The sequence below is a fragment of the Acanthisitta chloris genome, unplaced genomic scaffold (assembly GCF_000695815.1).
Source record: "Acanthisitta chloris isolate BGI_N310 unplaced genomic scaffold, ASM69581v1 scaffold39756, whole genome shotgun sequence".
In the NCBI taxonomy this organism is placed as follows: Eukaryota; Metazoa; Chordata; class Aves; order Passeriformes; family Acanthisittidae; genus Acanthisitta; species Acanthisitta chloris.
In genome coordinates this window covers 29,751-47,815 of record NW_008678297.1, presented here as the reverse complement: position 1 = coordinate 47,815, position 18,065 = coordinate 29,751, and the positions used below count along the sequence as shown (strand labels likewise).

At 38.9% G+C, this 18,065-nt stretch overlaps 1 protein-coding gene across 1 annotated transcript; it reads left to right on the top strand.

Moving 5' to 3' along the window:
• Window positions 1-314: 314 nt before the first annotated feature.
• On the top strand, window positions 315-17,434 carry LOC103804207 (plexin-B2-like; the record flags this gene model as incomplete). The annotated part of the gene is made up of 10 exons (XM_009076805.1): window positions 315-471; window positions 1,482-1,582; window positions 2,630-2,714; window positions 8,156-8,310; window positions 9,977-10,137; window positions 10,698-10,845; window positions 11,350-11,414; window positions 12,122-12,197; window positions 14,163-14,237; window positions 17,140-17,434. Coding segments are annotated over 10 exons (1,128 nt in total), but the record flags the coding sequence as incomplete, so codon positions are not given.
• Between the last annotated feature and the right edge of the window lie 631 nt (window positions 17,435-18,065).

Below are 18,065 nucleotides of genomic sequence, written 5' to 3'. Positions count from 1 at the left end.
GTGTCCCTCTTTAATAAACTCCCAGGACTCAATAAGTATTAGCATATTAGACATGACTAAGTCTATTCTGTATCTTTTCTGTTTTGTCACAGTGGGAGGAATTAGCTGGAATTTATGATAGCTGGTTGGCTGCATAACAGCAAAGGATCCTTCAAGTAATCCTTACTCCCATTGCAAATATGTGCTGCTGTGCAGTAATCATTGCATGGTGAATTTCAGATATTTGTTTGCATTTAAATCACCCCGAAAAACAGATTCAGAGGCAATTCAGCACTGATTTGTCTTAATAACCATGTACATTCTTTTCATTACAGACAGTAAATGTATATGTACAAGATGGAGGCACCGATTCCACACCTGTGAAAGTGCTGAACTGTGATACGATATCACAAGTAAAGGAAAAGATAATAGACCAAGTGTACCGAAATCTGCCGTGTTCTCAGTGGCCAAAAGCTGACAGTGTAGTTCTTGGTAGGTAGCTACTTGTGATACTATATTGAACAAGTGAGACATGTTGTGTGATTTTGTATTTTCCCTAGAAATGTCTATTAAAGCAATTTATTGTTTGGTTTGGATTGAGGGTTTTTTTTAAAAAAAAATTCATGTTCAACTGAATGCAAAAATCCAGCATTTTGCAGCAATCTTAATATGCCTTAAAAATTAATGCTTTCTTATAAAGTTATTTTTCCTGGCTCTTGAAGTTTTGGTATACTGTCATTAGCGTGCAAAGAGCCTGTTAATGACTGTCAGCACAAATGTATTCATGTCTGACAGAGTCAGTATCTCAGGTACTAATTAATGAGATAATGATGGCATGGATAATTAGCTGATGGAGGAGTAATGATGCAATTTCAGAAACTGGTACCAATTTTTAGTTGCCTTTATGATGGTTATTCAAAAGAATTATAACTTACAGGAGCTTCACTTTTAGGAGATGATGAATCACCTAGTGTCTGAAAATCATCCTCCTTGAAGGCTTTCAAAATAGCTGTTCTCTTCCTGAGAAAAAAGAAATGGCATAGCTTAAAAGGCCTAATAATCTCAGCATAAAAGCTCCAATTATTAGTTTTCTCAATATCCTCATTACAGCATTAATCTGAAAGTAGAAGATGCAATTCTTGCTCTTCAGAAAATCCTAGGAAGTCCCCTAAAAATGGCTCTTTTATTCCATAAAGTCCTACTCTGGTTTTGACTGAGAACAGATCTTGTTATATATATTTATAGTATTCTATACAAAGAATTTAACTTTTTTTTTAAAACAATCAGAAAAAACAAATCAGTGCATGGTTAGGAATAGTTCATGCAAACTTCTGTAATAAAGATCAAACTATTAAGCAATAGCAAACAGAGATTGGGGCATGTGCTAAATTACTTCTTTTAATGCTCCATAATGCATCAGTGGGTCTGTAAAACATTCTTGGAGGAGTTATTTCTCCACATGGTTAAAAACTGCTTTTTTTCTCTCTTTAATTACCCCTCAGAGTGGCGTCCAGGTTCAACTGCACAGATCCTCTCAGACTTGGATTTAACATCCCAAAGAGATGGCAGATGGAAACGTATCAACACACTAATGCATTATAATGTAAGGTGTTTCAAAACAGTTGTTTGCTCATGTTAACTGCTCTCTAGTAATAAAGTCTTTATGTGTTTTTAGTGAAACCTCATTGCTACATACAGGTTGCCCAGGAAGGTTGTGGAGGCCCCATCCCTGGAAATGTTCAAGGCTGGGCTGGATGGGGCTTTGAGCAACCTGGTCTAGTGGATGATGTCCCTGCCCATGGCAGGGGGATTGGAACTAGATGGTCTTTAAGGTCCCTTCCAACCCAAAACATTCTAAGATTCTGTAATAAAGAAACAAAAAAAACCTGCGGGCTCTGGGTCTAGGTAGTAAAAGCTTTGGAGTATGAAAGGCAGGTCTACGTATGCTGCCTAAATATCTTACATAAACACAGGTCACCTAAATGCTAGCACATCATTGCAATATCCAAATCCAAATTCCACTCTGAACATTCAAAAGCTCCTTTTACTAGGTCTCATATTCATCTTTTCTTTTCTCTACCACTTCCTACCCCTGAGAATTTTCTTTGTCCTTGCCATGCTGCTAAATAGATTTTGGGTTGGTCTGGTTTGTTCAGCAGCCCAATCAGCAGACCAGATGTTGATGCTTATGTACCGTCTGTTTTAGGTTTCATACTGTGCACTCTACCATGCAGTTGCAATCCACTTATCTTTCCTTTGTATGCTATTTATTGTTTTCTAACCACAGATATCCTGATTATAAAAGGGAGAAGTTGGTTAGTTTTCCCTCAGAAAACAGACAGGTCTCATTCTTCATGATAAATCCCATTTTTGAGGGGGGTTGGGGGCACCCACACTGCTTTGAGGAACCACTTAAACCTTGGAGATACTCCTAGTATTTCAGTAATATCAGAGGAAGTGTTGATGGGTGGGGAAGGGAATCTGTTATGAATTGCAGAGCCAGTTGCCCAAGAAGCCTTTAAAGGGCAGCATTCATCATAGGTCTAGATTCCCTGCAACAGATTACAGAAACTGTGGTTTTTGTTTCAAGAAGGAAGTTCAGTGGTGTGTGCTTCTTTTGGAGAACATCTCTGTGTTTGTATTTTCTAAGGTCCGAGATGGTGCCACGCTCATCTTATCAAAAATGGGAATTTCCCAGCAGCCAGAGGATAATCAGCAGGATGTCCCAGGGGAAAGTAAGTATCTTGTGGTTTCCCTACCTCCCAAAATGACTAAAAGTCAAAACCCATGCAGAGAGTGATGCTGCTGTCTTGATATTGTTTACTGAGCACTTCTGTTGAGCTAGATGTTCCCCACCAGACTATATAGGGTTTACTTGTTGTGTGTTACCCACTGTACATTTGCAGTGGTTTTATTTGCCCTCATTGTAAAGGTCTTAAATACTGAGGCTTTAATCATAATTGCTGTGAGTCCATACCCCAACAGAACAGAAGGCACTCCTAGCAAACGTTTCCTTGCATATATTCTTTTTTAATCACGTGACATCTATAGTCAAACTGTACATTTCATCTTTCCAGAGCTTTATCTCTTTTTCTCCTTCCTTCATCTTTTACTCACTTTCCTCTTTAAATTTGTTCTACTTCTTATTAGACTGAGAATTAAATGCATTGTTCTAGGTGAACCGTGGCAGAGACCAGCTTCCCCCTGTGACATAATGGATCTGATGTAATTTTTTTATTGCATTTTTTACAGCTATGTTGCCTTGCAAACTCATCTCCATACATTCATATTTTGTGTCCCCCTCCCTTTGAATGATGTTTCACCAGCTATGCTAGCTTTATTCCCAGGGCTTTTTGGATGACTTAGTTCATTTTGTCTCTTTAGATGCAGTGTTTCTCACAATTCCTTGGTTCTTTTTGAGGTTTGAAATCTACTCTAAGTTAGTGTCAGGAATATCCTTATGATGTTTCTTCTCTTTCACATCACTAATGCAGATGTGGCGTAATTCTTGTATTGCTGTCTGCTACAGTATGCTGGACTGCTCAACACAGGAGACAACCTGTTAGCTTGCAAGCCATCTTTTAAAGCTTTTAATTTTTACATGTTAGTGTTCAGTATAGACCGATTTTCTATATCTGAAAATCTCTTGAGGCACAACATCCATTACAGCCTAGAATGCACTCAGATTTTCATGGAAATATTTACATGTGAATTAATGTACTTTGTCACATGTGTTTTCTTTACAGATTTCAGATATTTAGTTTCTCTGGTGGTTTTTTTACCCTTATATTCAGTCATTTTACATGAAGTAGAAGTTAGATTTATGGAACAAAGATTGTCAAGATAATTTTTTCTCCCATGAACTCATTTGATATGCTTTTCTGTCTAGCACTGATTGCAAAAGCCATCACTTCACCTAATAATTTCATTCCTTTAAACAGATTTACTGGTCTTAGATTGAGTAGGTTTCAAGGGCTGGGCAGTTAAACAGATTGGAAATAATATGCCAGAAATGTACATTTTTCAAGAAGATGAGTCTCGGCTGATAGCTCTGATGTATGTCACTATTTAGCAGAAATGTGCAGACTCTCATTTCTTTTGTTTTGAGTGTTGGACAGGAAATTAAGACAGGCAGAATTACTTGCTGTTTGCTTTTTACTCTGTTCTCCCAGATTCTTTCTGTTGAGGCTTTTTCCAGCAGAAAGAAGAGTCTTCTTATGGTCATGACTACACCTTTGCTGCAATCCTCTCACCCCTTTACTGCAAGCACCCGCCATAGCTGGCCAAGTGGTGACTGTTCTGTCACAGTTCATGCCAAGCCAGCATGTTAAGTTAAAAAGCCATCCAGTTTAATATAGAAGGCAGTGGAGTGTAGCCAGGCGAGGAACTGAATCCTAGTCCCTGTTCGGTTTGGTTGCACTGATTGCTGAGGCAGTAGTCATATCTCTTCCAAGAAGTGGAATGGGCCATGAATGGAGCCTGGTGGAGTCCTTAGCTTGCTTTGCTTTCTTAAAGATAGAACACTGGTCATTTCCCAGTAGTCATTCTTCCCACCTCTCTACCCTTGTAGCAGGCAGTAGAGGACCAGATCATGTGGGGTTTTTCTTTTTCTGTTGGGTTAGGTTTTCTTCTTTCCTCCTTCTCTACAATTATATCTTTAGCTATGATTCAGTATGATGAAGCTCTTTGAACAAACATGATCTGTACTCCAAGGTGAATTCCTTAGTTATATGTGTGACATATTGTAAAGGAAAAAGCAGACTTCTGGAGAGAGAGCTGTCACAGAAGGGCTCTTGTACACGAGGAAAAGTCTGCAGAGAATTCAGATCCCAAAGTATCAAGTGAAGACAGCTTCCACCATATTTGTTTTCTAAGCCCTGTCTTGCACCATGGTAGCGTACAAATTTGGAATTACATTGTTTCATCCCAGGCTATCCCATTTTCTTTAGCACCAAAGGGTCCTCAGAGCTATCTGATGCCAACTTGTTCTGTTGGAAAGCTATAACATGTTACAAAACTAGTGCAAAGTGAGAGCCTGCTGTGACAGTGATTTGTGAGACACTGTATATAAAAGGGAGAGGAGAGGATCAGAGGCTTCCCCTCCCACACATACACATTTATATGACACAGGGATTTACAGGGTTGGAATAAATAGTCCTATCCTGACTCTATGAATGAGACTTGTGACGAAGTGGTTTTCCTTTTATTCAGAAACTCATTAACTTGCACCTTTTGCATTGAGAAGTGTCAGCTGAAGCCATTGACTATCTGCCAAAGTAGGAGGCTTTGCACAGAATGAAAATGCATGTTCAGAGATGTTGCTCTAAACCTGGCATTCCTTCCATGCTGCTTTTGATTCACAGCTTCTAACAGGAAGGCATTAGAAGCTGGAGGTTGTGACAAATTAAATGCAGCATCTTTTGCTTCTGGAGACAATAAATGCAATTACTAATTTGCATCAAGATGGAGAATGGCTTCAGTGATTTCATACTAGTATTTCTGTACTGAACTCTGAACCAAAACAAGATGTTCTGTTATTTTGGGTGTTTTCTCTGTTTTTTGGTGGTGGTGGTTTTTTTAATTCTGAATAAAAATAGATGGAGGGTTGCAGATCAGAAATACCGATTGGTCAGCCTATTAGGCTGCCCTTCCTTCACCATGGAGCAATATTCATGAGGAGAGTGAGACTGGAAGGAAGACAATTTGCTGCAAGTCACACAAGGGGAAAGGAACTGCATTGCCTGTCACTATCTCATTTGCCTCCATCACGTTTGCATCATGGTTCATATCACTATAATTAGTCAGCACAGTCTATATTTGGCATTAACCCTCTCCCCACCCCCACCAATTATTGACCAAAGAATGCCCAAGGGCCAAGACAATGAGTTCAGGGGCAAGCATTTGGCCCAGTGGGCACAATCTTCTCCCTGCTTACAGCTTGATGCATAGTGTGACTATAGAGTTAAAAAGGAGGTGTTTTCCCCAACCTTTTATTTTCTTCACTTCCTACTTTTCCATTGGGGAAAATATTATCTCACAGAAATATTATTTTCCCTTAGCAACCATACTGCTGACATGCTTTGTTGCCCCATGCTCTGAATTTCTCTTCCTCTTTCTTCCTGCTATTTATAGCAATGAAGTGGGATCTTTGTGTTGCAGAAGTTCATCTGGTTGAGCTGTAGTTTCTTAATCCTTAGTTTCCTATGAAATAACTACAATTCCGCTGGTAACCAATTCTGCTGCTGCTAAACAAACAGGACAAATTAAGCTGCATGTAGGGGCAAGTAATGTCAGTGGAAACCCCTTTAGTTGTTTTCTCTTCAAAGTTAAACTGGGCCATATACCATCAGGAGGGCAAAGAGAGGATAAACTCCTTTGAATCAAGGGAGGAAGCAGAAGTGTACCAAGCAGCTGACATAAGGCTGGAAAATAGTTTCTCCAACTGTGTGATTTGATCTGTTAATTTGCAAAAGTAAATAACAGGGATTGCAAAAGAAATTCCAGGCTTCAGGCCCAGCAGCAGTTCTTACTGTACTGGCAGATGATTGCCATGAATGGTATCGATTGCGAAATCGCAGCTGCTTCAAAATAAAGTGAGAGCTTTTCTTTCTTTCTGGCTTCATTCACATGAACTTCCAAGATGAATTAAGGACTCTCAAAGGACAATGTGATTTAATGTGGGATTCATATTTTTCCCTACCTTGTTAAAAAGAAGTAAAGGTCCCGGAAGAGTGCATAGCTAATACTTTTCATGAGGATATATAAAGTAGGTTCAAGCAAAAGTGTTGGCTTAGCCAGATTACACATAAATGTTATTTTCCTCTGTGTATTGAACATACATGCAAACAGGGAAATTCAATGTAGTTGCTGAGGAACTTAGCTAATAAACTGCTATGGCCAAAATTAATACAGTTAGAAACTGGTATTTTGTGCTGTAACTGGGATTCAGTTATGTTAGAGATGTATATTAAAGCATAAAACTTAACAGCAATGCAAAATAATTCGTGCAGTGGGGCTGAATCAAAATTTTTATGAGAAAAATAACTAGTCTTTTTAAGACATCAAAGATTTTAAATGTACTGATTAAATAACTTCCACTGGAAAAGTGCCATTGATTTTAAGGCCTATGCCACTAGATAAAAATGTTCAGGAATTAAAGGAGGAACAAACAAAACTAGGACATTGGAAAGTAAATTTGTGTCACGTAAATTCTTTTCAAGGTACATTAATTGCAAGTTAAAACAACTGTATCATCTCTTTTAGAACTGGTTGTAATCAAAGATTCTCAAGCATAGAGTTTGTCTGAACATTCATGTTGATGCTGAAATGCAAAACTGTCTTTATCCACTGTGTGATCATTGAACTAAGCTCAGGGACCAGATGCGTGGCCAAGCCACTGATAGCGTAGTGAGGCACTGTAATCAGATGAGCCATCATTAGCATCCAGGTGCTTACTCCTGTTTCTGCTGTATGGTAACAGACTTGATGTGAGTCTCTTTCTCTGGTTTAAGCTATGAACACTGACAAAAATGTTTTAAAATCTTTTTGCAATGGATATGAATTTGCTGCAGTGATTACCTCTGGCTGCTGGAGTTCATGTTCTCTCAGCAAAGGGATACATTCTCCCTCCTCTCACCTACAAAGTCGAGTGAAATGCTGATAAAGGAAGGTTTGAACTGAGGTACCATACTTTGACCTCAGCAGTTAGGGTAAAGATGTGATTCATAATGGTGACACCTAGAAAAAAAGGTTGTACCTGGAGTAGATTGCAATTGGTATTTCTGTGGTGGCTGTTGGGTCAGACCTAGCTGAGTTTCAATAACTTGATCATGCCTCCAAGAATTCACAAAGGAGTAGAGTACTTCAGTGTGTGGACATCAAAAAATGTGCATACTGTGCTTACATGATCAAACAGGAGTTTCCTTACTGTATGATTCCTTCCACTCCCTTTGGTCTTGACAAAAGCAAGCTTTTTCAGCTATGTATCACTGAACGTTTAGTACTTGAGTTGTATACGTTGAGCAGGAACCAAGTAATCTAGATCCTCTTGGCAGGAGGACAGGTATGTTAAGGATAGGGAACAAATGCCTTACATGTGCATATGTATATGATTATTTTTATGTTGCTGGTTTGGGTGTGGAGCATTTTTTGTAATTATTGTGATTACTGTTTGTAGGGCATGCACTCCTGGAAGATGAAAATAAAGTCTGGCATCTTGTCCGGCCAGTGGATGAAATGGATGAAGGTAAATCAAAGCGCGGCAGTGTGAAAGAAAAAGAGAGGACCAAAGCTATTACAGAAATCTACCTGACCAGACTTCTTTCTGTGAAGGTAGGACTCAGATGCTCTATGGTTACACCTTACTTCCGTAGATTTTGAGGTATAAATGAAGAAAATGATGCAGCTATTAGCCATGTGTTTGTCTGCAATTTTGAATGTTTCATGTACATGCAACTGGAGTTCAGGGCTTCAAGTGATTAATATGCCCTGAGGAACATTACTGGGAAAGAGATAAAGTACAACTCCTGATCAAAGAGAACTGAGAACTCAGATTATGTGATCGTTAAATAAGGATTTTCCTTGCAAGACCAAGATGGATATTCTGCTCTGTGCCACCTGTTTAGATAATATTTTGTTTGGGTTTTCTTTTGAACTGAATGCTTTATAAACTCCTACAGAGCCCTACAGTTCCCTGCTCTTGTGCATGATCAATGTTACAGTACAACCTAGAAAAATAAAGTTTCCAAATAATAATAGTCCTTTTAGAGGCTTTTTAGTGCTTATACTGCAGAGTAGATCATGAGCAAAATAATTTTGTGAAGTATTCCTCCTTGGAGAAAGACTTTAGAATAATGTGTTTAATGACCCTAAAGCCAGGCTCCTCATGAAAATGAGGGTGGTCTGTCTCCAGCTAGGGTCATTTGCCCAGCATGAAAGTGGATGAGAAGGAAAGTCTGTGCATAGATGACATAGGATGAAGAGCCAACAAGATGCTTACAACCCTTTTTTGTGTTAATAACTCCATTGCAGCCACTAGTTTTCTGTCCCCAATAGCCAGTTTATAGATTATTACCGGTCTGGAGCTTTACTGACTCTTAAAGAGCTGGTGAGGTGTTATGGCTGAGCTCATAGCTACCCCTGCAACCCAAGGAGTGTCAATGTGTCCTTGCTGACAGCAGAATGGCTTAGGGCTCCTTGCCATCTGGGTTCCTGCCCTGTTTGGAGCCTGGCAGCTGGAGGGATAGAGGGATAGAGGGGGGATGAGGGGAACAATAGGAGGAGATAGGAGGAGAGAGGATGAAGCCCTTCAAAAATGTCTGTAGGGCCAATCAGCTGAGTGGGGATGAACTGTATGTGGCCCCAACAGAGTCATCTCTAAAACAAGGGGACAGTCTCTAAGAACACAGTCACCAAGGTCCAGGCAGATGCAGGAATCCAATCAAGCACACAGCCCTCCTGGGACACCTCACTCTTTGGGCTCAGTGGAGCTGTCAGACTGGGTGTCTGGTAAAACCCTTAAACAAAAATTCAGTTGCTCACTGGTACTTCCTCCTCTCAGTCTCTTTCTAAAAATTGCATGGTGTTCTGGTGTCAGAGAAACTGGAGGTGAGAAGCTGCAAAACAATTAAAAAGTGGCAAAAAATTATTTTATGTGAACAATGATCTCAAAGAGTAAATATAGTGTATACTTAGCAGCCAGTTTCTGCTTCTTCTATCAAGCCGAAAGCACACCTTTCTATGCAAACCATAGGTGAAGTCAAAACTTCTCAGTCTAGAGCATAAAATTTTGCTCTAGAAGGTCTTTACTGTGGCAGCAGTTTGCAAGGTCACTGCACTAAGAAGTTGCTTGCTTTTTGTCACTACTCAGGATGAAGGTCATCAGTGACTGCAGCTGGATTATGGGCTCTTACTGTCAATAGGAATAAAAGATGCTAGGTTGGCAGTGATTTCAGCTTGTAACACAAATGTAATTGATTTTTTTAAAATTTGCTTTTAGGGAACACTTCAGCAGTTTGTAGATGACTTCTTTCAGAGTGTGCTCAACTCAAACCATGTGGTGCCACCAGCTGTGAAATACTTCTTCGACTTTCTTGATGAGCAAGCAGAAAAACATGAAATCAAGGATGAAGAGACCATTCACATCTGGAAAACAAACAGGTACTGTATGAACCATCATACTTATATTGCAGAGAGGGTGTAATTCCCAGACATATATACTGGCACTCTTATCACAAATCAAAGTCAGTTCATTTATACTCCTTAGAGTCATTACAATTGAGGTAATATGCTTGTATGATCCAAAAGATTCCCCATAAGCCTAGAAGCTGCAAAAATGAAACCAGCTTACCTATGGGTTTATCGCTGGCAGATTTGCTGCTTTATTTTTTGTCTTTCCTCAGAGAAGAGGAAAGCAAGAAGCAAATGGGACTAAATTTGCCTGTCAAGTTACAAAATCTAATAAATACTACTTGGTAGTTTCTCTGATGACACAGACAGCTTCTCTTGCTTTTCATATGAGTTTTTCTGTGAGAGATGTAAAGGCTTGGTTTCCAGAGAGGGAAACCAGACAAGCTTGTATAAATCTTGAAATATAAAATTAAGCATCACAGTTGTGAGGAGATCAAAATGCAAAGCCTTCACTTCATTTTATGTGATTTGCTTGTTGTAGAACATTTATTGTGTAAAAAGGATTATTTATCTTTTTCCTTGCTTTGCAGCCTGCCCCTTAGATTCTGGGTAAACATACTCAAAAATCCCCACTTCATCTTCGATGTTCATGTTCACGAAGTAGTGGATGCTTCCTTGTCAGTCATTGCACAGACTTTCATGGATGCTTGCACAAGAACAGAGCACAAATTAAGCAGAGTAAGTGATTTGCATTCTACATTCTGACTATGCTCATGCCTGACAAGACAAAGGGCATCCTCATAGACAATACCTATCCTCTGAGGAGATACAGCCTTGATCATTTCTTTTGAGTTTTATAATGAAGTTAGCATTTCACCACTTAACAGGTTGGTGAACATGTCAGTGTTACTGTGTAGTCTGCCAATTGATATTTAGAGGAAGGAGAAAATAGCAACTGCTTTAATGAAAAGCAAGTTTAAGAACTGATTATTTCAGGTCCACCAGTAATTTAGGATCACCTTGCATGGATATATTTGTAAAACCCAAAGATAATGCCACGTGTAAACTTCATCCTTTTTAGGACAAATAATCCCACCAATGTTAATAAGCAACCAAATGTTAATATATGTAAAGCTCAAGTCTATATGAATATAAAGGCTTGTTCTTCAGTTCCTGACTTTCTTTTGCTTCCTAGAGATGTTCATAAATCAACTAAATTTCTCTCTATTATCAATTTTTCAGGATTCTCCAAGTAATAAATTACTTTATGCAAAAGAAATCTCTAACTATAAGAAAATGGTGGAAGAGTAAGTATAGACTCTTTTCATGCTTATTCAGTTGTTAGGACTTTAAGCCTGTGTAAGAGAAAAAGCAGATGCTGAGATAGTCATAGTCAGCTGCCAAATATTAAAAATTTTACACCCAAATGTTAGAACATTTCATTGGTGATGGCATTGGCAGGGTTGAAATGGAGCTCCATCATGACCCAGAGCATTCTCTTGTGTGTACAGACAGAGGGATAGATTTATACAGAAGAAAACATGCTATTTTCTGCAGTGGTAGTTGCTACCCATACAATCTGTCTAATAAACACTGCACTTCCATAACTCAGTAGAGATCAAATCCTGAAAACATTTCCAGAAACATATATTTTTTCTATCCCGTCTCTGACTTTATTAATTTACTAATTGGCAATTCTGTTAATACCATGGAAGATCTGTTGCAGAACAAAACTCTTGCCAATTTTAAGACCTAAAGTAATCGTCATGTGCAATTATAGATTTCTTTTCTGTGGTATGTCCCTGTACAATCAGGTATGATTTGCCTCTGTTGCAAAGGTACTAATGACCATTGGAAGGCAGGATTACTAAGGGAATCATGGGCCTGCTGTGGTAGAGCATCTCCTGTGTTATTAGGAAGAGTGTTTAAAATAATTGCAAAATTGAAAGATAGAATTGCCAGGAAACCACAATGTATTTCACCTAATTGAAAAGGGTTTTTTCATCTCTTTCAGTTATTACAAAGGTATTCGTCAGATGGTGCCAGTGAGTGACCAGGACATGAACACCCATCTAGCAGAGATTTCTAGGGTAAGAATAAATTTCATTGTCTTGTACTGAAATTGGAGCCAAGTGTAGCACTGTTTTTTGTTGTCTTCTCTTTCTAACTCAAAAAGTGGATTTTGTACACGCAAACATCAAATGAGTTATCTCATAAATCTCCAAAATACTCCTGTTTAGTGTGCCCTTTGAAATGCTGATTATTGGATGGAAGCAAGAATGGTTTTCATCACTAATCTATCTGAGTGATGCAGGGGCCAGAGCAAAGTATTTGGATTTTTCACAGAAATTATAGCACTCTTAAATTGTGTTTTCTCTCTACAGCATATAGAGGATTTTTAGCATTGATTGTACTGACAACAGGTAGTGACTGAATTCACAATGCTACCACAGCAAAAATTAGATTCCAGAAATGAAAGAAGAGGCATGCATGTGAAGTCTAGCATATTTTATAGCTGCCTGTACAGGGGCAATATTTCTGCTTCATGCTACATGTGAGAAGCTCATCATGTGCTTGCTCAGCAGCACTTTCTCTTTTTGCATTATAGGTTATCTCTCTTGGAGGAGAGCAGAGGAGGGTGGTTGCTAACTGGGGTTCTGCTTGGAGACTGGTGGAGCAAAGACATTATCAAACTTGCTTTAGTCTTGAAAGAGTCTGTCTGCTCAGCAGCTCAGCTTAGCTAGAACAGGCTCTTCCCTCCAAAGCACTCAATTTATCTTGGAGAACCAGGAGAGTCCCTCACCAGTCTTAAAAGATGTTTAGCCTGAGCAAGGAGACAGTGTACTTACTGGCTGGTTTGCTCATTTGCTTAATTTAGTTGAAGAGTTCTAGCATAAGGAGGATGTTTGGGGAATTTTTTGCGGTTAGTTTATTTCAGTGCCCTTAGGACCTAACATTTTTCAGATCAACATCCTCATGAGAGCATTTCTATTTTCAGTCATTCACGACAAAACTCATCTGCAGTGACATTTCATTTTCCAGTTCACTTTATTTATTGCATGAATTGAGATGTATATAAAATTTAAAAATTTGGTGATTAAAAGTAAATTGAATATCATGTTTTAACATCAGCAGAATATGTTGTTCCTTTCTATTTTCATTATAAATGATGATAAAAATTAATATGGAAGGAGTGATTGAACATTGCAAATTTTGACCAGCTCTAGAAGTGGCTTTTATAGAGCAAGGAAAGATGGATATTTCTCTGCTGCTTTATCCCTTGGGTAATCATTTATGCCAGCAGCAATATTTTGCAATTCTTCATTTTCTTAACTAACTTAAAAGACTAAAGGCATAGCTGGAGTCTTGAATCCTACACCTCTGAATGAAGAACATCTGTTCAGACAGATAGGGCACATTCACTAAATAAGCTAAATGTTCAGGGATGGGGGAGGAAGGACAAGGTAATGGAAGAGTTATTTCCTGCTTCATTTAAAGTCCTTTCTCCCCCCTCCCTCTCCCCTGCCCTTCCATCTTCATGATTCAGGTGGCTGTTTTCAAACGTACATGTGCTCATATCTTGATAAGTTACACCTTTGCTGTAGTGAGGTGTGAATAATTTCCAAGATATAAGAAGACCTGGAGAAAGGATTTCAAACAACCATGACAGTGTCAGAACCAATGCTCAATATATCAACAATACATAGATTGTACTGAGTAAATGCTTTAGTTATACATATCCATGCTGCTAACAGATGTTTGAGCTGTAGTCTGTGGTTTGACATTCAGATTTCAAAATGTTTTCCACCTCCAGTGTTAGTGTTGTGGGCAGCATGGAAAAATACCAGCAGGAAAGTCTTGATCTGAAAATCACCAAACAAAAGTTTTCTCACTCCTTTTTTCTGTGCCAAGTGTCATTTAACAAAAGTTACAGGATGCAAAGCTTGCATTTGGAAATCTTGCCAATAGTATCCAACAGTTGTGCATGTGCATAACTTTCATCTGCCTGTGATCCTGTTTTGATGCGTTTGCTGCCTGTTTGTGTTGTTTAACAGGCACATACTGATTCCTTAAACACACTTGTGGCTCTACACCAACTCTACCAGTACACTAACAAATACTATGATGAGGTAAGTCACGGCTTTTGTTTTCATGTTTTAACATCAATGTTAAAATGTTATGAAGGGTAACATTAGTCTAAAGGAGCAACTTCTGGAGCTCCTTGGATAATCAGGTAAAAGCAGTGCCAAACAGAAAACACTAACCTTGCAGTTATACACCTTGCTTGGCAATTACACTGGTCCAGGGAGTGTCCTTATAAATGAACAATTTCATCATGGGCTATCTGGTTTTGGTAGGGATAGTTTAATGGATACATTAACATCTGAAAGAGAAATAGATTTAAAAATAATTTCTCTTCAGTTCTACCATCCTAATTAGGACATAAGAATGTCACTGAGCAAAAAGTAGCCATCAGAGCTATATCAGGTTTCAAGCCTGTGTGCTTTTTAATTAGGAACAATCCATTAAACTTACTTTGCTTGTAGGAATTTGGGCTCTGAGCTCTTCATTAGTTAAAATGCACTTAAAACTTCCATGCATGCTACCATCCCTGTTTTGTTGTGCCAAGTGAAGAGCCTGCCCAAGGTAAACCAAAGTAGAGTATCTGTTGAACATAGCCTGATTCAAAAGCAGGCTCACAGATTCAGTTAAAAAAGTTTCTTAGGTTTTTCATGCCCTGTGGAAAGGAGGACAAAGCATATCCCAGCATAGCTGAGCTGTGGCTATGGCTCTCCAAACTTAATCTGAAAACAAAAAGAGAGAAGGAAACTTTTATTCAAAGGTTTCCATGGAAATGAATGTTTCCAGAAAACTCTCAGAATTAAATCAAAGTAAATAAGAACAGATGCTGAATCAAAAAGGAGTACAGCACATGTGAGCTCTGTTCAGTTTGTCTTGCACCTCAGCACAGCTCATGTTTTCACTTATATTTAGCAGTAGAGACTGTGTCTCATCCTTCACTGCAGCTGGTTTATACAGGAGCAGCCAGCCTGTCGCAGCTTTCAAACAGATGTAAGATGATTCTCCCGAATCAAATCACACTGAGAAGTCTTGCAATGACAGTCAGTGGGGGAAGCACAGGAATGCAGGCCAACCCCATGGTATTGGCTCCCTTGCCCTCCATCCCCAGTGCTAACCAAGCTGGCTTTCAGCACCTTCCTGAGTGTGTCTGTAAGTCCAGCCTCTAACTCAGCGACCCTGGATGACAGATGAATGGCAAATCACTGATTTGTCCACACCTCTGTGTCCCTGCTTCCACTCGTGCTCTCACTTTTGGTGGCAGGCACAGGTGGAGTCACCAGCATGTGGGATTTAATCAGTGGCAGGGCCAGCACACCCCAGGGCGTAGCTGCAGCTCTTCCCTTCCGCGTACATCACCATGTAACAACAAGGTGCATCTGATGAAAAGGCTGCTAATTCACAGTTATGGAGATAATCTGTCAAGAACCATTCAGTAAAATTAATCGAGCTTATTTATTTTCCATGAAAATGTTTTAATTTGCATAAATTGGAACATTTTGCAGCTGCTCTTGTCTTTATTACTGACGCAGTGGTTCCCAGCATGTGCTGTACCTTCTGCGTCTCTGCAGGGCTTGACAGTGACTAAGTGGGTACATTCTAATTGTCCACATTTATATGAAGGATATATTCACAAGCAGAGATAATCATGAATTATTTAGTCTAGATTTGAGGAGTTACAGCTAGATGTAATTGTTTAAATTAAGGGAACAATATAAAATTAAATTAGGCCCAGTTTAAATACTGTAATAAGTGTTTATTAACTCTGTCTTGTAAAAATGTTTTCACACTTTAAAAACAAATCCATTAAAATAATTATTTCTAAACAAATTTGCTCCAGTCTATACCAGCCCTTCAAAGTGAAATTATTGACTAGATTGATACTGACTGCATAAATCTCCATTGTCAGTGATGTGCAAGAAGTAATAAGAACCACAGATAGTGACAGGCAAACTCTGTGTCTCCAGTCTTGTACTACATTATGTAGTATTTAAACAGTGCTAAAGGTTTCTACTTGATTATAGTCTGGCTTACATTAATAAAGCCAGTTCCAGAAAAGGAACAGTTTTGCCATGTAGCACATTCTTCTAATGGAGAAATCTAATAGTTGATGGGAGAGTGGGAAAGTTTTCCTAGAGGATGGTGGAAATGAAAACCTTTCGAAACCTTTTGAATTTGATCTTGAGAAGCCGTAAAAAACTCTATTTGAAGAAAAGCCTTCTCATAACAGCTGACCTTTACTAGCTCTTGTTTTCAAATCCCCTGTGTCTTAAGAGTCATATCCTCCTATACATATTCTGTACAGCAGAGGCTGCAAGTGGGATGCTGAGGGCTCCTCTGATGAACTCTTTGCTTTGCTGAACTATGCAGTGCTGGGCCAGAGTCTTGGCATTTCTTGGTGAGAGCCAAAGGGGAGATGCCAACAGCTCCCTGATGCTCCAGCCAGACGTTTTATTCCTTATATTGCCTACAGACACAAGAGACCTTGTGTTGCCCCACCGTGTGCCTGTGTGAGGACCACCCAGGAGCTTCTCATAACTAAAGCTCATGGGGATGGGTCTTAATTACTGCTGGTAAATGACCCTTAAGCCTTGTAGGGTGCACTGTAAGGAAAAGCACTGTTTCTTAAATAGCTCTACGGGCATTTTTTCCCCCTGCCTGGTCGATCTTGGAATGTAGTATTTCACAAGATAAAGTGCTACCTATTAATTTGCTTGTTCCGAAGCATAATGGGAAACATTACCACAACTTAGATAAAGTAATGGAGACAATCCTTTCTACTGCCTTTGTGTAAAAATGCAACACAGGGCCCACTAGCTGGACTTTATCTTTGGTTGTAAAAAGTCTTTTGAATTCATTCTCTACCAAAGTGGAATCAAAGACTTGGTCTGGGAGCTATGTCATATATTTTAAGCTAAATGATTCTAAACATTCTGTGTTTATATCTTCCAGATTATAAATGCACTTGAAGAGGATCCAGCTGCACAAAAAATGCAGCTTGCCTTCCGTTTACAGCAAATAGCAGCTGCGCTAGAGAATAAAGTGACTGACCTTTGACTCGAGAGCCGCAATAAAGAAATCTGATCTGAAGATGTTCAAATTCATTCTTCCTGTTAAGGAAATAGTGTTCTATTTTTTAATGTATAATTACAACTTTAAATGAAAGATTTCATGGTTTTTTGATAGCAGAGGTGTAATGTAAAGAATTTTTACTGTAAAATATGCTTCTAATTAAAAGTTGTGTTGTGTGTAAATGAATCTTCTGTGGGGAAAAAGAGTCCTTTGGTTGGGAGCAGGGTGGGGGGTGGAAGAAGGAAAACCTATAGTTCGTTTGGTTTAGTAGAATCTGAGACATCAGCATTTAGGATTCATTATGCAAATAAATTCAATACTATAGCATCCTGTCTACCTTAAGCAATATTTGTACTAGGAAAACAGTAACATGCTCAGAGACACATGCAATATCCCCTTTTATTTTCGTAACTGGAAATTGACTTCCATAGAGCTCTAAAACTTAGTCTGTGCACATAACAAACCCTATGTCTGATTTCTCTGCAAGATCTGAAAATGGCATTTGCTACCACACACAGTTCTAAATTTCATTATTTATGTCCATGGCGATGCACAGTACTGCACCCACCACAGCTGGCTGCGATGGAAAAAAGAGTAATGTCAGTGTAGGAGTGTAGGGTTCTACTGGTGAAGTCTCATTTGGTTTCAGAAGTCACTGCAAAGAAGGAATTAGTCCTTAAAACTTTACAACTCTTTGTTATTATTGTGAGTTTTATGATATATGCTAATGTGCCTTACTTGTACTAATTCTGTGAATCTGATGAATGGTTTTGTAAAAAGAAGCAGATCAGAAAAAGAAGTATTTA